The 21,700-nt window shown below is 39.8% G+C and overlaps 1 protein-coding gene across 1 annotated transcript in view; it reads left to right on the top strand.

The window, feature by feature from the left end:
• Positions 1 to 21,700, top strand: part of PHEX (phosphate regulating endopeptidase X-linked) — a 192,516-nt gene that overhangs the window by 16,385 nt on the left and 154,431 nt on the right. The window contains exon 4 of the mRNA XM_061178566.1: positions 21,203 to 21,289. Coding sequence (XP_061034549.1) covers positions 21,203 to 21,289 — 87 coding nt within the window. The remainder of the gene's footprint in view (positions 1 to 21,202; positions 21,290 to 21,700) is intronic.

Raw genomic sequence — 21,700 nt, forward strand, 5'->3', positions numbered from 1 at the left:
TTTGATGCCACAGAGTTGGATTTGAATCCTGGTTCCCTTTCATTTCTCCTCTGTGTCACTTTTGGTCAATTACTTAGCTTACCTAGCTCAGCTTTTTTATCTTTCAAATGGAGATAAGAATACCCATTTCATAGGATTTGTGAGGACTAAAGGACATGACCTATATAAATTACCCAGTCTAGTTCCTGGCATATAGCAGGCCCTCAATTAATATTTGTCCTTTGCTCCTCCATTTTGTCTCAAAGATAGTTCTAAGGCTCATGAAGTAGTGTCTGTCAAATGCTTTACATTTTATTCTGGTCTTATCCTCTGTAAATATCATGTGCTTTCAAAAGTATTGAATACAGTCTAGATATTTTTCCTCACCCTTGATAAAAAAGAGAGAACATCCAAAAATAAAACGCAATACGGCCAATCAAAAGAATACCATTTTCTTATGGCTGATAGAGAACACACAGAAACGGCTGTCCAATTTGTGAAATAAAATGGATTTGACAGACCTGCCTGATGAAAAATTGCCCTCTATTGAAGTCAGCAACCTGGCTTCATGAATTTTTTCTTTAAATGGCATATAAGACTCAGATTTCTACTTGGCAAATAAAATTATTTCTTGTTCTCTCCAAGAATTAGGATTTGTTTTTTTAAAAAAGACTGAATGTAGTCATGTGTTTGAATGTCTTAAAATTTCCCTCCTACAAAACCTCCCAGATTTGTTTTCATGTGACCATGAAGGTGACACAGCATGCACTGCTTATGAACGAACAGACGAAAATTTTGCAAATGAGCACTTATGAAACATGAGGCAATGGGTGAGATAGAACACTTGTGTCAAACAGAAGACAGATGACTCAGGGTAGGGCCAGCTCATCTCTATTACGGAATAGCGATCTTTGCCAATAGTTTATAAAGAAACGCAGTATATTATTATGTTTAAGCACAGACAGCACCAGCAGAACAGTAAGATGAAGTAGGGTCTGTGCATTAATGGGCAGAGAAAGATGATCGTAATTCATAGATTGGTTATTTATTTGTAAATACCTGCTGGCTGAGATTTAAATGATTCTCATAATTAAATAACCCCCCTATAATCTTGTTTTTCCTATTAGTGATCCTAGCCAAATCATCTTTGGCTACAGATATTAAAAAACTGAAAACTTCAGTTCAGCTCCTGTAAAGTCATTTGATAATTAGAAAGTTCGGATCGTTGAAGACATAGTGAATTGTGTCGTTTTCCTCATACAATGAACATGGTATAATGGTGTATCAGATTGAGCCTTGACATCATTAAGCTCTTTGAAACAAATGATGTCAGACTAGAAAAAACAAAACAGGGATGTGGTGAGGAAGTGCTAAGGAGCAGCCAGCCACTGTGGTGTACTTTTTATTCCTGGTGAAAACTCAGCCCCTGTAAGTCTCATTGAATCTGCTATATAGACTGAGTGCACCCACTCAGAGCAGATTCCTGTTTTTCTGACCATGCTGGCTCTTTTTCACGTGGCCATACAGGACGCAACAAATTGCCAGTTTATACATACGTCGTTATCGGTCCTGTGTGCATAGAGGGGTGCTGTGTAAAGATTTGGGCCTGTATCGCAGACTTTTAGAATGTGAAATGAAATGATTTTACCTGAAAAGTTTTGTTGTTGTTGTTCCCATTTTTCCTAATTGCAGTACCCCATTTGAGCATGGGTAGGATGGGAGTGTGGGTGCGTGAAATGTGAGGAAGGGGAAAGAAGTCACATTTTAAAAAGTTTAGTAATTTCCTGTTAGGAGACATTCACTTCAAATACAGAAATGAATTTCTTCCTGAAGGCTCTGTGAAAAATGTGCATTTAGCTTTAGGACAAGACCTCTTTCTAAATAGCTTAAGGAAATAAAGAGGCCATGAGAATGGCCACCATGTGTAAAAGCTTGTGTTCTGGTAGTTCCGACAGTCAGCATTTTAGATTTTCTTCTTGTGTATGCATTTCTACCCCCAGTGCATGTCCTTGTCTTACTTTTTGACTCCTACCTGTTCCAATCTTTTTATTTTATGATCTGATCTTTTCCCCTGTGGCTTTAATGTAGCTTTTAAAACTTTTGTAGTGGTTAATACTAGACATAAGTTGGGTACACTTGATAAGAACCAGATCTTTTCATTACATTAATTCTGAGTTGTATGCTCTTTAATTTGGGGGAAATGTGCTCGCTTCAAATAGATTGAAATACACAGCATTTTTGATTGTATTAGTCTGTGAACACAGGACTATTTTCTGAGCTTTTACTTTTTTCCTGGCACCAATTGCTTTTAGTCACAAGTAACAGAAACATCAACTCAGACTGGCCTAAACAATAAAGAAGATTTGTTGGCTCGTGTAACCAAAATATCTAGTAATCATGTGGACTTCAGGTAAGGGTTGATCTAGCAGCTGAACCATCCCATTAAGGATCACATTTCTTTCTTTGTCTCTACTCTGACATCCACTGTCTCATGCTTTCTAAGTCTGCTTGGTCATAAGATTGTTGCCAATAGCAATCAGAATTTAGACTTCCTCATTCACATCCAGCAAGAGGCATTGTGTTAGGCATAGGAGGATGCAGAAGTTAATGAGGCTCCCAAGACTACCATGTGGAAATTAAAAATCTGCACATCACAAAATATTTCAATAGGTACTGTAATCAAGACTCTAGAGGGAATTCCCTGGCGGTCCAGTGGTCAGGACTTGGCACTGGGTTCGATCCCTGGTCTGGGAACTAAGATCCCACAAGCCACAAGGTGCAGCCAAAAATAAATAAATAAAAGACTCTAGAGCTACACTGTTCAATACCGTAGCCACTAGCCACATGTGGCTTTCGAGCACTTGAAATATGGCTAGCTGGAATTGAGATGTGCTGTAAGTGTAAAATACACACCAAATTTCAGAGACTTCATTTAGAAAACATGTAAAATATCTCACTAATAAATGGATGATTTATTTCATCAATTACATATGGAAATGATATTTTTAAGGTACATTGGGTTAAATAAAATATATTATTAAACATAATCTCACCTGTTTTATTTTACTTATTCAAATATAGCTACAAGGAAATTAACAATTATGTATTTGGCTCAGATAATATTTCTATCAGACAATGCTGCTCTAGAGGCCTGAATAGGCCATTAGAAAGGTGAGCTATCTGTGAATAAATTCACATTTATTTCACTGATAGAGAAGGATCAGAGAACACCTTTATTTAATAATTTAAAAAATAATTTATTTATTTTTATTTATTTATTTTTGGCTCTGTTGGGTCTTCGTTGCTGTGCGCGGGCTTTCTCCAGTTGCGGCGAGTGGGGGCTACTCTTCGTTGCAGCGCGCGGGCTTCTCATTGGGGTGGCTTCTGTTGTTGTGGAGCACAGGCTCTAGGTGCGCGGGCTTAAGTAGTTGTGGTGCGTGGGCTCTAGAGCACAGGCTCAGTAGTTGTGGCACACGGGCTCAGTAGTTGTGGCTCGCGGGCTCTAGAGCGCAGGCTCAGTAGTTGTGGAGCATGGGCTCAGTTGCTCCATGGCATGTGGGATCTTCCCAGACCAGGGCTCGAACCCGTGTCCCCTGCATTGGGAGGCGGATTATTAACTACTGCGCCACCAGGGAAGCCTGAGAACACCTTTATTAAAAATAGTTCTCTACTCCCATCTCCAGTCCCCCTCTATCCTGTTACCCTATTAGTGTCCTCTGTGGTACTTAAAACCATCTGAAATTATCTCATTTGTATACTTGCTTACTTGTTTTTCTCATTATGCTTGCTCCCCTCCCTTCCCTCTCTCCCCCCATGGTAAATTTTCTGAGAGCCAGAATCTTGTCCATTTTGGGCTTCACTGTAACCCAACACCCAGCATAGTGCCTGGCATATAGTTGTTGCTCAGAAAATACTTTTTGAAGAAAAGGATCGTGCCCTCTGTATGTGGCTGGATGCGGGGTGGGCATGGCTGGCTGGCTGGCTGGCTGGGGTGGGGTGGCTTTGTCTTCTCCTCTTTCTCCCCCCTTCTGAGCCTGGGGCCCTGCATGCTGTCCCAGAAGAGCCGTGAGTTGCAACCAGAGCTTGCCCCTGACAGGAGAGGAAGGGTATTGTCAGTTCTTCATTTGTGTTCTAGGTTTCAGGAAGGCAGGACAGGGGAGTGGACAGTGCAGCAGGCTAGAGCCCTTCTTGGGCCTCCAAGACTCCCTGGTGGTGTGATCTTGTGTAAGTTACAACAAGGAAAATAAGAACTCACAGGATGGCGGTCAAGTTTGGGCTCTGAAAAGAAACTGTGACTCTGCCACTTATTGGCTATATGACCATAGGCAAACCACTTCCTTCTGAGTTTCAGTTTCTTATCTGGCAACACTGTTGGATTAATTCAGTGAGCTGCATCGAAAGTCTTCTAACAGGGTTTGATAAGTGACATCTGTTATTACTGCTAATTTCATGAGGATTAAATGAACATTTTAAAAGCACTTGGCCCATAGTAGATGCTTAAGAAATGCTAGTTTCCTAATCAAATAAAAAGTAGAACTTTAATAGATAAGAAAATTTAACAGTATTATTAAAGTAAAATATTGTGATCTAGTTTTTCCCAAAAGTCTCATCATTCCTGTAAACGAGGCAGCTGGTCCTGAAAGAAGCAAACCTAGGGGTGAAAACAATAGGTTAGGATATTTGTGTATTCCCAACTTTTATTGCCGGATCTTGGTTATGACCTGAAACCCTGGAAGGTCTTGCTAATCTAACTTGTCAGACAAAACACTCATTGGTGTATGTGAGTTTTAAATCTCTCCTGTAGGGAAAGAGAGAAGAGGAAAGGGGAATTGGTGAAAATAAGAAGTGTCATCTTAGGCTGCTCTAGATCTTCTTTAGATACCACTATTTTTTTTTGTTGTTGTTCTTGTTGTTTATACCAATTTCCATTCTCTCTTTTCTTTTCCTCATCCCTAGGGGATCTTTAACTTAGACCCATGTCCCCTCAAGAGAGCTGTCGATAGAATTCAGGGACTTGAATAGGAAAAAAAAAAATGCATCTTTATTTTCACTAACCTTTGATGGAACTTTAGCATTTTCTTTAATTATGACTGTAGGCTACAAACTCTGGTATTATTAGCTGTGACTTTGTTACCAATGGGAATCATCATTTTTTAAAATCTTAATACAGATGTTGCAGGTATCTTGAAATATTATGTACATACATCACCACTTCAAAATCATAGTAGTGGCTAGACTCGATGCTAGATCTTATTTAATGAGTTAATGAAGTAGTGCATATATCATGATGTCAAACAGTAAAACATCTGTTTTGTTAACTGTGTTTTGAAATAACCGGTTTCCATTGTAAACCTATGTTTCTTATCTTATGTTCTTACAGATGATATTTTGAGAATAGCCCATAGGTTTTAAGAGCCTGCCCAGGGGATGTATGGCACAAAAAAGATTAAGAACCCCTGCCTATGTAAAGATTGCTGGGGCACGCCTCGAGAGGTATAGTTTTATTTCACTTCAGCCTTTCAGTGCATCCTAATTCAGGTGTTTTGAGTGGAGACAGCTATTACATGGACCCGCTGGTCCACTCATACCCAAATATTTGAACAGTCCACTGTCTAGAATCCCTGGGTAATGAGCACATTACCAACAGTTAATAGGTGTTTATAATGATATTAGATGAAACCGGAGATAGGTGTTTGGAGATTTGTGCCAGTGCCAAGCCTTGAACTGATTAAGTGCAAGCTTTATGGGATTACCTATGCCACAGAACAAATATATTTATAGATGAAATTATTATCTATTACCACATACCTATTATGAAAGCAGAGAGTTAAAGGTCAGTGCCCAACTAGAGATGATACAGCCTTTGTCATAGTGTAGTTAAAAATATTTATAAACAGTGCAAATGATTGAAAGTAGTAATATACAAAGTAGTGTCTTCATTCATAAGTACATATTATGTGGTGTATGAAAGAGCTCGCTTGTTGTCTGATCTTGAAGACAGGGACTCTTGTTTGAACTTGGAATGGCAGCGGGTGGAGGGGGGCTGTGAATCTGGAGGTGCTGGAGTGAGGTTCCAAGGAGAAGAGCGAATCAGTATAACTTGGCTCTGTTGGAAGGAAGGAATGAGCAGGGCTGTTGGTGAGAGATGACAAGAGTGAGATGGGCGGATGAAGGATGTCAGAATCCATTTGTGAGATTTTTGACTTGGGGCAAGGAAGCTGCGGTTTCTGAAAGGTGGAGCGACAGTCTGGAAATGCTATGCATGGGACTCTAGACTGAAAAAAAGGAGTAGAAAAACAGATGAGGGGGCATGTTTGTAGTATAAATATTGCAATACATTATGAAAAGTTTCCTGCTAGTTAGCTTGAATGTTGTAGGAAGATAGAAACATTTTACTTTAGAAGATTGTCAACTAAATTTGGGATCTTTTGACTAAATATAAGTTTTCTGGCATGACTAATGACAGAGGATATTTGCATCCTGAGAAAGACATATATATACCTACAGTGACACTTCTCAACCTGCCCACACCCAGGCCCTATTTTGCATGGTTGGTGTGTGTAATGTATTTTACTTTGTAGTTGTTCAAAAGAGTTGCATATTTTTGAAAAGCCACTTCCTGAAAGAGGATGACTGGGAAGGGAAGAAAAATCCTAGCTGGCTTTGGTGGTAACAGTTCGGAGGCGTACCCACGTGAGCTTTGTGGTAGCGATTCCTGAAGCTCCTACACGGCCCCACGTGTTCCTGCTTTTGGTTGCCAGAAGCCGGGATAATAACGGAGCTGAGAATACGGGATTTTTGCAGGAACTTCCAAGGGTCATCCAGATTTCACAGCAGAAGCAGGTGACTCAGATTTCCTGGGCCTTGAAACCTGTGTCTTAGAGAAATGGGACAATCACTTACCTTTACTATACTCCTAGTTGGTCAGTGGCAAAACTCAGGCACCAGAAAAATTAAAAAGTTGGTGGCACACAAATGCATGGCCAAACGGAGTTGAAAATTTCATTCTCGCATTTCCAAACTGCCTGATGAGATGATTTCAGCTGTGCTCTCATCCTCAATTCTGAGAACTTTTCAACTGCATGTTGAAGGTGTGCATGGGTTGAGCATCTTTACAATGTGGAAAAATCCCCATTTCTCCCCTGATTTACTAATAATGGGGGTATTTCTACTCATTACTGTGAAGTGAGCCTTTGACAGATCCCCCCCCCCCGCAAAATTCGTAAGAGTACATCACACAGAGCAGGCCCTAACAGTCTAGGCACTTAATAGAGGTGACCTTATTTAATAATACCCTTGTTACCATTTGTTGAACTCTCTAAACTGAACTCCCAACAAGCCTGTAAGATGGAAGGTTTATCTACATTTTGGGAATGAGGAAATAGAAGTAGCCGAGCAATACAATCAATAACCAGCCCAAGATCACACAGCTGATAGGCGATGGAGCTAGGATTAGAATTCAGATTATTTTGACCCTTAGCACCTGGTAAAACCCCTGAAAACTAGGAAGGTGGTATTATCCCATTTTACAGTTGTGAAAATTGCGGCTTGGAGAAGTTAAGTAATTCATTCATATTCACACAGCTAGTGACCTATAAAGGCATCTTCCAGAGCAGTGATGTCCAAAAGAAATGTAATGAGTCACAAATGCAACTCACATGTAATTTTACATTTTCTAATAACTACATTAAAGTAAAAAGGAAACAGGTGAAATTATGTATTTTATCTAACCCAGCATATCCAAAATATTGTCATTTCATGGAATCAATATAAAAAAACTTATTTGTGAGACATTTTACATTTTTTCTTGCCTACTAAGTCCTTGAAATCCAGTACGCATCTTACACTTGCAACGTGTGTCCTTGTGGACCAGTCATATTTCAGGTGCTCAACAGCCCCTTGCGACTACCCGTTTCTGAATTGGACAGGGCAGTTCTAGACCAGTGCTTCTCAACCCCAGCTGCACGCTGAAATCACAGGGGAGCTTGAAAGACACAGATGCCTGGGTCCCATCCTCAGTGGTTTTGATGTAATTGGTCTGGGGTGGTACAGCCTGGCTTCCGGTTTTTTAACCACCCTTCCCCTGCAGGTGGTTCTAACGTGCGGCCAAGTTTGAGAACCTACTCAAGTGTGATGTCCAGTCTAACTAACCAAATAGAGAACTGTAGCCACTGTCTACTGGAGAAGGTTCTGTGCGTTTTCTGAAACGAGAACCATTCAAAATAACCACTCCGGCAGTATGCTTTGCTAGTGCACATTAAAGACTGTTGGGCAATGTCCTAATTTATTAATTTCTCTCAATTTATATTTCCCAACATTTTGACCAAGTCCTGGAATAATGTAAGGAAAGAGATTTCTTTTTCCCCCCCTTGACTACGCACTGCTCTGGATACACAACAGTGCGAATAAATTAAGACATAAAAATTCAGTTATTTTAATTGAGGTCAAAGGTGTTCGTGTCAGTCTGGAATCTCTGAGCTGTGGAGAAGAGGAATTTGGGGTTTGAAAGCTGCAGGTCGTTGCCAGAATGAAACATGTCTAGTGGGGACCGTGTGGGAAGTGCTGGGTGAGGAAAGGAGGCAGTTGTGGCTCCGGCTGAGGTCTGAAGGCTGCACAGCCCGCGCTGTGGCAGGACGCCCACGAAGCTGCCCTTGCCAGAGGTCTCACGCCTTCCTCCCCGCTCAGCCAGACTGGTATTCTTGCCCCTGAGACCTGGATGTGAGACCCAGCATTCAGGAACTAAAATGTCTCATCTCACCGGAGGTTCAGTTGTCCTTAAAATGCTTTTGCAGTCATTTGGAATAATTTTTCTCTTGCCTTCTTTTATTTAAATTGAAACACAGCTTGAATATTCTGGACACATTTATTACTTCCCAGGAGGAAAAATACTGGGTCTTCTGTGGTGGTGATGCTATAGTGACATGCAGTTTTGTTGGTTATATTTATTTGACTTAAAATTAAGCAGGAGAACACACAAACACTGCTGTCTTTCATAGCCTCAACTAAATTAATACCATATTTCATTGAATCAAAAAGACTGTCAACTGCAAGGTGCACCACTATTTCATGTATGCTAAGTAAAACTAAGCTATTACACAGTGGTTTCTTAGCAGTTGGGATTTTTATTTTATGTTCATTGAAAGTTTTTTACACTTAGACATTAATTTTTATCACATGTTAGTCTTTTGCATTAATTAAAAAGGAAAACGCAAGCACAAGAGATGGGTTAAGGTATTCCTAAAACTTCCTCACAGTATTTTTGATTTCAAACCATCAGTACTTTTGTTTTCTCACAAAACACTGTCCTCTTTCCATCAATAAGGGCAGTGATTCAGCATTTCTTTAAAATGTGTTCCCAGTCATCTCAGGCATTTTCCTCCAAGACTGCCTTTTTGGATATACAATAAGTTTTAATTTCATAGCCAAACTGTAGTGAAATCTTTCTGAAGATGAGTTAAGCGATAATTTCCTAGCCAGGCAACCAACTCATTTGAAGTGCTGACAATAAGAACTGCTAGATCAAGGTCACACATGGGCAGGCAATGGCATCTACATCGTGACTGTGCCTGGCTGACAGTTTTAAGATGAATTCCAATTTCAGAGATGTTAAGATGTAAAAAAAACGTGCTTCTTAGATTTCATGAAACATGGTATGTAAATTGTATTCCTAATAATCCAGATTCCCCAGCTGCTTGTCACATCCACCTTGTTTATGTACTTTTGAACAATTTCAATGAGATTTGCCTGCTGTTCCCTCCTCAGCACACCTAGGCTTTAATGTGCAATGGTGTATAAGCCAAACTCCCCCACTTCCTTCTACTCCACTTTGCAGCTGGAGTACAAAGTACAAAGCTGTACTTTGATACCATTCTTCTCAACCTTGAATGTGTACATGGATCACCTGGGAATCTTGTTAAAAATGCAGATTCTGTTTCAGTAGGTCTGAGAAGGGACATGAGAGTCTGCATTTCTGGCAAGTTCTTAGGTGATGCCCACACTGCTGTTCCAGGGACCACATGTTGAGCAGCCAGGCTTTGCTACATCTAAGGACATGGTATGTCATTAAAGAAATTCAGCACCTCTCCAGGGTGCATGGGTGGTTTGTTTTTCCTTCATTTATATTATTATTTTGTTGAAAACCTGTATAATGCAAATGTCATTGTATTGGGTAAGAACGAAGATTTCTTAGGATGAAAAGAAAACAGGAATTTTATATGTCCTCTCTTATGGTACAGGGAGAGGTATTTCTTCCCCTTAATTTGTTTTCTGAGAGATTTGTTCATTTGGTTTTCCCTTGCCTTTCTCCTCAAAAAACTTGGGCAACTTGAATTTATTAGGAAATCTGCATGTAATTGCAGATTAATAACCTACTCATTAATACCACATTAGTTCATTATGATTAATAGCATCTGTGTGAATACTTAATGAATTAGTAATGACGGACTATTTGCTTTAAAGTGTCAAGAGAACATTCCATGTAAAAAGGCACTACCCATAACAGGAAAATTAATTATAGGCTGGTTGGATAATAACTTGTCACAAACAAGATATGTTTGTTTGGAAAGCCTCATCGGTGTTGATATTTGCACAGTGAGAGATACTTTTTAAAACATGCATGGACCTTTTAATTTATAAAATGAGAGGGGAATTTTATTTTCAACAACAGTTAAGATAGGTATGGGAGCTTATATTTATGAGAGAGAAACACACACTCACAAATATGTGCTAGTACACTCACAAGTTTGCCTGTGTCACTAACCAGACTTCCTGTAGTGACCTTTTAGATTGAGTTCCAAATTGAACTGCTTCTCCTACCTGCTGTCTATTCTGAATTCATAAATTCACTTCCCCAAGGCCCAAGCGTTTCTTGTTACTAATTTTATTCCTTTAACAAATCATTTGTTTTCTCTGTGGTTCCTCATTCTAATTCTGTGATGTTGCCATCATTGTTTATTTCTGGCTTTGCCCTACATCTGAGGAAGCGAAGGTCAGGAAAATTATGTGAGGTGCCCAAACCAATCCAGCCATATAATTTGTCCCCCACAGATTATGGGTCTAGCATTTCAAATGTCTCCAAATTTAACCCAGGCGGAAAGAGCTGCATGAGCAGAGGCTCTGTCCAGCTGGTGCCTTTGAGGAAACCCAAGAAGCCCAGTGTGACTGGAGCTCAGAGTTGGAAGGGAATGGGGACACGAGACAAAACTGAAGAGAGAGGAGGGACCAGAGCACATAGGCCTTGTAGGCTGTTTAAAGATTTTAGCTTCTGTCCTCGGGCAGTGGGAAGCCATTTGTAAATGTCATGTCAGGGGGTGCCGATGAGCGATGCATTTTGCCAGAGCGCGCTGGCTGCATGGCTCGGAGGAGGAAGTTGATGTACGGAGATCAGTTCTGAAGGCCCCAGCATGCTGTTCTGTTTTCTAGCTTGGGATCCAGATGAAGGTAGAGTTTGTCTTCCTTGTTACAGAAAACCTCAAGCATTATTGGGTATCCTTTTCTCTCCTTTCTTCTCCTTTCAGCATGAAGGGTCATTGTGTCTTCTCTGTAGCCCCCTTTTTTTTTGAAACACTCCCAGACACCTGGAAGAATCAGCTAGGGGAGCTGCAGCCACAGCCAGTGGGTGCAGAAGTTAACTTTTGTCCCACCAGCCCTCTTGCCCTTTTGGGTCCTCTGCTTGTGCCAAGGATGCTACTGCTTCCTTTTTTTTTTTGCAGGAGAGGATTCTGGACAGAGAAAGAAAAGAGAGCCCAGCTTTGAACCCCTCACTGTCAGAAACCCAGTTTTAGAGGGGCAGCTGCCCTTGACCACACACTGTGGTTTGAATAGCCAAGAATAGAACCTCTGCTGCTCTCACCTCCTCATGGAAGGTGGGAGTGAAAACAGGGGTTAGTTGGGAAGTGGCTTTTTAAACCTATGTTTACAGTGTTTTGATGCCGCTGTCATAGATGAGAGAGGAATCGTGAAGTCTGGAGCTCAGATTTTTTAGGATTTCAGGGACGCAATATTTATCCCACTCTTCCTCTCCGTAGGGTGTGGTATAAGCAGGAGTTGAAAATAGCTATCCTGTGTTGTTTTTCTCATTTGGAAGTCTTTCTGGCATAGTGCTGATTTTTTTTTTTCTTAAACCAATGAATCGACTCTCACCTCAAACACATATTGCATTTCATCTTTAAGAAAGGAACTTTTCGAAGCCGGGTTTTTCAGAACTGAGGACTAAGACCTAAATGGGCCAATGCAAGGAGAGTGTTTCCAGGACAAAACAAAGTAACGTTCTCCTTGAAGAATGTTGACGTTGAATTAAAATGGAGCTACAGAGTGAGGAAACCAGCAAAGAAAGGGTAAAGCTTCTGATCTGACATTGGGTCAGGTGGGGAATGGGAAAGGAGGAAATCTGGGCTGGTGATGTCCTGGGGTCACAGGCATCAAGAAGGACTGCTGATAACTGTCAACTATACCTTAGTAAAGCTGTGGGGGAAGGAGGGCTGGTGAGTGCTGTTGGTTGAAAGTAGTGGTTCTCAAAGTACGTTTCTCCACCTGCAGTATCAGCATTACCTGGGAATTTGTTTGAAATGCAAACTCCTGGCCCCCACCCCAGAGCTATTGAATCAGACACTCTGGCAGAAGGACCCAACACTCTGTGTTTTAACAAGCCCCTCTGACAAACCCACAGCCAACATAATACTCAATGGTGAAAAGCTGAAAGCCTTCTTGCTAAAATCTGGAACAAGACAAGAATGCCCACTCTTACCACTTCTATTCAACCGAGTATGCCCACTCTCACCACTTCTATTCAACATAGTATTGGAAGTCCTAGCCACAGCAATCATAGAAGAAAAAGGAATGAAAGGTATCCAAATTGGAAGAGAAGAGGTAAAATTGTCAACATATGCAGATGACATATTATATATAGAAAACCCTAAAGACTCCACACAAAAACTACTAGAACTGATAAATGAATTCAGCAATCTTGTAGAAGGATACAAGATTGACATTTGTTACATTTCTGTTACATTTCTTTACACTAACATTGATATATCAGAAAGGGAAAGTTAAAAAAAAATCCCTCTTAAAATCGCATAAAAAAATGCTTAGGAATAAACCTGACCAAGAAGGTGGAATACTTATGCTGCGGACTATAAAGCATTGATAAAGGAAATTAAAGATGATTCAAAGAAATGGAAAGCTATCCCATGCTCTTGGGGTGGAATAATTAATATTATTAAAATGGCCACACTACTCAAAGCAATCTACACATTTAATGTGATCCCTATCAAATTACCCATGACATTTTTCACAGAACTAGAACAAATAATCCTAAAATGTATATGGAACCATAAAAGACCCAGATTTGCCAAAGCAATCCTGAGGAAAAAGAACAAAGCTGGAGGCATAACCCTTCCAGACTTCAAACAATACTACAAAGCTATGGTAATTAAAACAGTGTGGTATTGGCACAAAAACAGACATATGGATCAGTGAAACAGAATAGAGAGCCCAGAAATAAACCCACACATCTACAGTCAATCTTCGACAAAGGAGGCAAGAATAAACAATGGAGAAAAGACAGTCTTTTCAGCAAGTGGTGTTGGGAAAGCTGGAAAGGTGAAGTTAGAACACCCTCTCACCATACACAAAAATAAATTCAAAATGGCTTAAAGACTTAAATCTAAGACATGACATCATAGAACTTCTAGAAGAGAATATAGGCAGAACATTCTCTGACATAAACGTACCAATGTTTCTTAGGTCAGTCTCCCAAGGCAATAGAAGTAAAAACAAAAGTAAACAAATGGGACCTAATCAAACTTATAAGCTTTTGCACAGCAAAGGAAACCATAAACAAAAAGACAACCTGCTGGGCGAAAATATTTGCAAATGATGTGACCGACAAGGGCTTAATTTCCAAAATATACAAACAGCTCATACAACTCAATAACAAAAAAAAAACCCAATCAAAAAAATGGGCAGAAGACCTAAATAGACATTTCTCCAAAGAAGACATACACATGGCCAACAGGCAGATGAAAAGATGCTCAACATCACTAATTATTAGAGAAACGCAAGTCAAAACTATAATGAGGTACCACCTCACACCAGTCAGAATAGCCATCATTAAAAAGCCTACAAATAACAAATGCTGGAGTGGGTGTGGAGGAAAGGGAACCCTCCTACACTGTTGATGGGAATGTAAATTGGTGCAGGCACTATGGAAAACAGTGTGGAGACTCCTTCAAAAACTAAAATAGAGTTGCCATATGATCCAGCAATCCCACTCCTGGGCATATATCTGGAGAAAACTCTAATTTGAAAAAGGTACATGCACCCAATGTTCTTAGCACTATTTACAATAGCCAAGACACGGAAACAAATGTCCATTGACAGATGAATGAATAAAGATGTGGTATATATAAACAATGGAATACTACTCAGCCATAAAAAAGAATGAAATAATGCCATTTACAGCAACATGGATGGACCTAGAGGTTATACCAAGTGAAGTAAGTCAGAAAGAGAAAGAGAAATACCATATAATATCACTTATATGTGGAATCTAAAATATGACACAAATGAACTTATTTATGAAACAGAAACAGACTCACAGACCTAGAAAACAAACTTATGGTTACCAAAGGGGAAAGGGGTGGGGGGGGGGCAGGGATAAATTAGTTTAGGATTAGCAGAAACAAACTACCATATATAAAATAGATAAACAACTAGGTCCAACTGTATAGCACAGGGAACTATATTCAATATCCTGTAATAAGCCATAATGGAAAAGAATATGAAAGAGAATATATATGTGAATAACTGAATCACTTTGCTGTACACCAGAAACTAACAGAACATTGTAAACCAACTATACCTCAATTAAAACAAAAGCGAAAACAAGCCCCTCTGATGATACTGATGCATGCTCAAGTTTGGAAACCACTGGTTTAGACTAGGACATAATGTGAAGTCAAGCTTTAGGGACCAGCTAATTTTGTTTTGATCTAACCTCACCAGGCCTCCTACCTATGACTAGGAGCATCAGGAGTGTGTGTCACTGGTCACAAATATGGTTACAGGGCAAAGGGGGTAGATGGCTCAGCACAGGGTCACTCCACCACTGCAAAAACCAGTCTTGATATAACCAGAGAAGGCATTTCTTCCAGTTATGATGGAGAGCTCTGTCAAGAAAGTCCATGAGGACTGCCTCTGGTTTAGCCACCTGGGGGCCTTGTTCTCACATAGGAAAGTGACTTGCAGAATTTTACTGGGTACCTGACGGTCAGATGAGCAGGAGTCAGGGACCTGGGTCCAAATCCAAGCTCTAACTTTTACTAGCTGAGTTTCCTTGGACAAGTTATGACAGTTCTTGCCTGTAGACTAGGGTTAATGATACATGCTGCTTAGGGTTGGTGGGGGATTAATTGAGGTCATGTACAATATACCTGGCACAGAGCAGGTGCTTAATAAATGAATGCTGTCACCAGGGTCCTTGGATGTCTCAGGACTGCTCAGGAAGGACCACTGCGGGGGGTATGTAACCATACATGGCCTTTTCTTGTAATGTTAAGATGGTAGAAATAGGCAGGAAAAATGTAATTAAGATTTGTACTATAGGAAAAAAAAACTGAAGATGAATTTTAATGACTCTAGGTTCAGCACAGACCTTACATTGAATTATCTGCTAAGATTCAAATTATCTAAATAGGAAAGCTATTTTTATGAGTTAAAATATTATATTGGCAGATTCATTGTAATGCTATGCTATCAAAGAGTGACGTTAAAATTTAAATTATTTTGAAGTGTGACCCTGGTAAGTGTAATCCTTAAAAATTCACTTATAAGTGCACATAATAAAAGAGTTAGCTTCTGTGAGACTTTTGTAGTGTCTGGCAGTTGTATAAAATTGATTTCATTATGGACAAAGAGGTCTTTTGTGTTAAAAGGGGAATATTTTTATGTTATTTGGTAACCCATGATTTAGATTGATGAGTTAGAGGTTCTTAATGCCCCTAAAATAATCTCTGCCCCTTTTTCTTAAGCTAATGCCAACCAACAATTATCATTTATGAGATGATCATAAAAAATGAACAGAGAAAAGCATTCTGACAGCTTCTCTACCTATGTTTGGGTGGGAGTTTTCCAGAAGAATGAGAAGTATCAGCTCTTATTGTCTTTTCAGTATGTCAAACAGACTCAGTTAATCCCATGCTTGACCGGCTATGGGGCTGAGGAACTGCAAAGTCGAGTGTCACACAATTCGTGTGGAAACATGAGGGTTATGGGATCCACAGACCATGACTTAGTTAACTTGAATTTTATTTTTTAATGAGAATAACAATGAGCTTTGCAAGCTGATTTAGAGTCTCCACATCTAACTGAACTTAATACCCATGAAGTGTGAGTTAGAAAAATGAAAATTTTCAGTACGGTAAATAAACTGAGGAGGCTGGAAACCAGATTGAAGTCTGTAGCCTGGAAAATCAACAGAGACTAAAAATAGTAAGATTAGAGGCGACATTCAACCATGGACCAGCCAAAGGTGGTTTTCATGTACCACCAAAGGAGAAACCAGGCCATTATATGATAGGTTTAAAAAAATATGTGTCTAGAGAACATTCTGTTTCTTATGTAGGTGTGGAAGGGCACACCTTCCCTTAAAATGTAGATTTGGTTTTCCAAAGTTTTGATTTTTCATGTTTTTTCTCTCGCTAGAATTAAGAGGACACTCCCACTGATTTCTAAGGGAAATGGTGGCATAATCTACATGAAATTGAGAATTCACCTTGATGACATTTGACTGAAGGCTTTAGAGTGCAGTTGCTGTTTCTAAATATTAAGCAAATCAGGCAAACAGCTCCAGCGAGCTCTTAGCAAGTAGCCAAAGGATCCCCTTTAGAATAGGCACATAAAAGGATTACAGGGTCCGGAGAAAGAACACAAAGGAGCGTGTTTTGAAATAATCCTTATGCTCTGGGAGCCATCTTGTTTAAATGGCGTCACCTTAACACCGAGGTTCTTGGTAGGTGTTTGCTCACAGGCCTAAAACTTTGTGCGTGTGGAGTTTTTGAAAACAGTATTAGTTGAGAAAGTCCTAAATATTGCAAAAACTCCACAGATGACTGGCCTGAGCTGTATGTGACTGTCGTGAGCTCTTGACTTACCAGGGGACTGCCAAGTCCTTAGGAGTATCGTTTTTCTTTGTTTGGAATTCCCTCTTCTTATTCCAGAGCTCTCAGTAAAGGCCCTGTCTGCGCAGGAGAACGTGGACTGAGTGAGTAGAATTGACAGTCCTGTCTGGCTTCTGCGGTTAAAGGAGGTTGAATGCCAGTAAGTATCCCCCCCCCCCGCCCCCCGCCATAGAAGAGCAGGGAAGTGGAAGTGGATGGTCAACCCGAGACCACTGGTGAAACGAGACTTAAGTAGCTTAAAAACCGGTATTCACAAAAACAGATGAAATCTTGGATCTCATTGTATGATATGCGGACTGCAATGTGAGAAAAGGAGATTATGGATGTTAGTATAATCAGGACATTGCTGATTATAAAAAGAAATAACAAAATAAGTCCAGTTTCTCACATTTCATTTGGGCGAAAAACTCTCTCAGACTTTCCTTGACAGAAATTCAACTCGGCAAACATTGAATACCAACCATGCCAAGCGCTAAGCCCTGGGTGTTCAAAGATGAATGTGACTCGGTCCCTGACCCAGAGAGCACTTAATCTAATGGAGAATAGCCATTGTTAATGCCGATTTTATGCACTAAAAGTATTTTTTTGTGATAATATTTGAGGCCCAATGACCAAAAATACCTTCTTTACTAAAATTCTCACATGATTCGTCCCCTGTGAGGCCAAGCCTGTGTTACAAAGGCATGGGCAAAACCAATTTCTATGTGGACTGTAGATCCAAATGTGAAACAGTAAAGATTCTAGAGGAGAACATTAGACACTATCTTCATGACCTCAGGGTAGGCAAAGATTTCTTAAATAGCACACAAAATATGCTTACCAAAGATGGAAAAAGTGTCACATTAGACTACATTAAAATAATTTCAGTTCATTACATGATACCATTAAGAAAATGAAGTCTGGGGAATGGAAGAAGACTTTGCAATACAAATATTCAACAAAGGATTTGTGTGTAGAATATATAAAGAACTTCTATAAATTAATAAGAAAAAAGGTAGATTACCAATAGAAATGTGGGAAATAGAGTTGAGTAAGCACTTCACAAAAGAGGATGTTGGTTGTCTTGATTGGAGATAGTGACTGGAAGGGAGCACAAGGGGCTCCAGGGGTTCTGGTCATAATGTTGGTTATGTTGGTTATGTGGGTGGTTATGTGGTTTTACTCTGTGAAAATCCTTCAAATTATGATCGGTGCACTTTTCTGTAGGTATGTTATAATTTCATTGAGAAAGTGTACATAAAGAAAAGGCCTTGTGGTCTAGGATGAGGAATGTGGCAAAGTATTTTCAGACGTTATCTCTTGTTGGAGCATTGCCTCTACCATGGAAGCAGAGGAAATGTTGAGAGCATGGGCTTTTGCTTGGTTGTTAGGGCAGGTCCAGTTTGTGTAAGAGTCCTACACAAGGAGTGCCAATGTCTTGGGTTAGCAGAAGGCCTTTGGCTACCAATATCCTGAGAAGGGAGGAGGAAAAAACATTTATGGAGAAAGCACTAGAAACAAGCTTGATTACTTTACAATTTCGTGTAGAGCTAACTCAGCCTGGAAGCCGTTTAAGCCACCATTGATTGATCACTTACCATGTATTGCGGCATTGAGATAGGGACTTTCTGTGCATTAAAATGTTTGATCCTCACCACAACCCTGGAAGGTAGGTGCTATTATTTGTCCAGATTTACAAATGAAGAAACTGGGGCTTAGGGAGAGTAAGTAACTTGCTTAAGTTCCAGCTAGAAAGTAGCAGCAAGCTGCAACTGGAACCCACATCTTTGTGATTGAAAGCTCACCCCCTTGACTCTGTGTATTATTTTGCCTTTTTGGGGGGCAAAACCAATTTTACTTGAGCATAGTGAGAAGAAAAAATAATTACCCTGTATACACACACACACATATATCAAATTTTGATGATCATAGGCACTTTGAAACTGATTTTAAAGTCTGAGGTTTGTTGTACTATAGGTTATGAACTGGAGTTTTCCTTTTCTGTTGTAACATGGTTAGGAACACCTGGATGAGGGTGAGAGGAGACTGAGAAATCTTCCAAGAAACAATACAGATTATCATGGGAATACACTTATATGGGTGACCCATGAGCCCTTCTCAGTGCTTTAGGGACATTGTAATAACCTGAGTAATTGCCTTTGATAGGCTTTGTTTTCTGTTCATTAATGACTCTCCAGGTTAGATTTTATACTTCTTACCACTAATTGAAATACAGAGATACATAAAATGGATGCAGCCAACTGATTGTCACAACACTGTCTGCATATCAACGTTCTCCTGCCTGCTTGGGTTTGAAGAGAAGGAGAGGAGAAGGGAAAGGGTATGATAAGGAACCTGTGTTAGCTGAATTTGTTTCAAAAGCCAAATTCTGGTACAGAAGCCAGAATTTTGACACATAAAAATTATTGATATTTGTGCACCGTTAGGGTTTGGGGATTGCCCTACTTAGCATATACATGTCCTTTTTTCCCCTTCTCGTGATACACAGAGCACCTTGGGTACACACTCAGGTACATATTTAGTATTTTGAGTTCTTTTGTTCCATGGCTTATTTTTGTTCCCCAGGATGTTCATGTTTGCAGCCTGTGGAGTGTTTATAGCATCACAATAACATTGCATCCCCAAATGAAATTTGGCTTACTTACTTTCAAATGTGTCTCCCCAGCAGTCCAATGACTGTGGAAGCAATATGGTGGAAAGGCACATTATCTGATTTGAATAGAAATATATGTGGGTATGATTTTAGAGATTTCTGTTTATTAAAAAAAGAAATCTTCTTTTATCCTTGGGGCTAGTTATCCCAATTTATTGCTGTGATAATACACAAGAAAGAAACAAGTTGAAATAATCGAAAATGCCCACATCGAGCTCAACTTATTTAGTTTATCGTAGTTATACGTACTTGTTTGATGTACAGATGCTTATAGAAAATTGGACAGAAGCTCTGGGTTCCTTTTTTTTTGAAATGTAGAACTTCTAGTTTAGAAGTAGATTCTGCTTTAGGGACTATGTAATTATTTATTAATTTGATTAGCACTGTACATTGTATCTTGAAGCTATTCAAAGTACTGTAGGAGCATCTGTTGTACCATCATTGGGAGGCTGGTAGGTTGTTTCAGACATAAATACCAAATGCCTTGACAACTGCAGTTTGACACAGCTCGATGTAGGCAGTGCCATGGTGCTGTGTGGAAATTCTTAGTCTTGGCTTCATGTTGGTAAATTGATATTCTCAGGTACATCCAAGGTGTTATTTTGTGGGGAGGGTAGTTTTTGTTGAGTCTTGGCTTTCCTAGTTCCTTATTTAATGAAATAGTGACAGCTGTCATTTTCTACCTTCAAACAGTAGCATCAGTGATTTTATAAACAGAAAATCATTTTCCAGGTGGGCTTGTGTCCATTGCTGGCAACCATTTTATATACATGGCCTCATTTTAAATGGCTAGGACTTTGAATGTGTAAATAGGCAAGTTTTCAGGCAATTTGGGTAGGCTTTACATTCTTGCTTCTCCATTTCCTGTCTAAACAACGTCTTCCGTGTCCACAGCATGTTTATGCAACATTGAATAAAACTTCTAATGGGAAATTTCTTACAGGTGACCTCCCTGAGAGGCTGGGCCGTGAAGAAATCTTAAGAAACCCGACCCTGATGAAATTGCCTCCGTTGAGAATATTACTCAGTGCAGAAACAAGGAATAGAATTCAGTTATTTTTGGTTCTTGAAAAAATGAATTCTGGGTTTTTTTGTGTGTAGGTGGCAGAAAACATTAACCCCGGCAGAAGGTCCAGTCTCAGTTGGAAATTGAACTTTTGGTTTCTTTGAATTAGGAGAACCTTGGAGAAGAGGATGTTAAAATATTTTTTATTTGAACCTCAAGCAGCTTGGAATCGGTTCTGCTGTCTGCATATCTTTTATAGATGTATCTTTTCCAGGGTTGTCTGTCTCTACATTTAATTTTCTGGAGGCTGGGACTGATTATCAAATGACCTCCAACTCAGCATCACCTGTGGCTGGATACTAATGAATCCTTTTTTAACCTTCCTAGCACTTTTGGAGAAATCAATCAGTAGAAGGCGGGACACCGAAGCCATACAGAAAGCCAAAATCCTTTATTCGTCTTGCATGAATGAGAGTGAGTAATAAAGAAAATAAATAAAATAGTTTACCACCCTTATTTTTCAGAGTTCTATTAATGCTTAAAGATATTGTTTAAGGAAAAAGAGAACTACTAAGAATTCTACTAATATTTAAAGGTGTTGCTTAAAGAAAGGAGCTATTTTCCAAGACTGGATTTTGACTACCCCTGCCTTTTTAAAAAAAATTCATTAATTAATTAAATTTTGGCTGCGTTGGGTCTTTGTTGCTGCGCTGGCTTTCTCTAGTTGCGGTGAGCGGGGGCTACTCTTCGTTGCGGTGCACGGGCTTCTCATTGTGGTGGCTTCTCTTGTTGCGGAGCACGGGCTCTAGGCACACAGGCTTCAGCAGTTGTGGCTCGCGGGCTCTAGAGCACGGGCTCAGTAGTTGTGGCGCATGGGCTTAGTTG

Source organism: Eubalaena glacialis, chromosome X (genome assembly GCF_028564815.1).
Source record: "Eubalaena glacialis isolate mEubGla1 chromosome X, mEubGla1.1.hap2.+ XY, whole genome shotgun sequence".
Taxonomy (NCBI): domain Eukaryota; kingdom Metazoa; phylum Chordata; class Mammalia; order Artiodactyla; family Balaenidae; genus Eubalaena; species Eubalaena glacialis.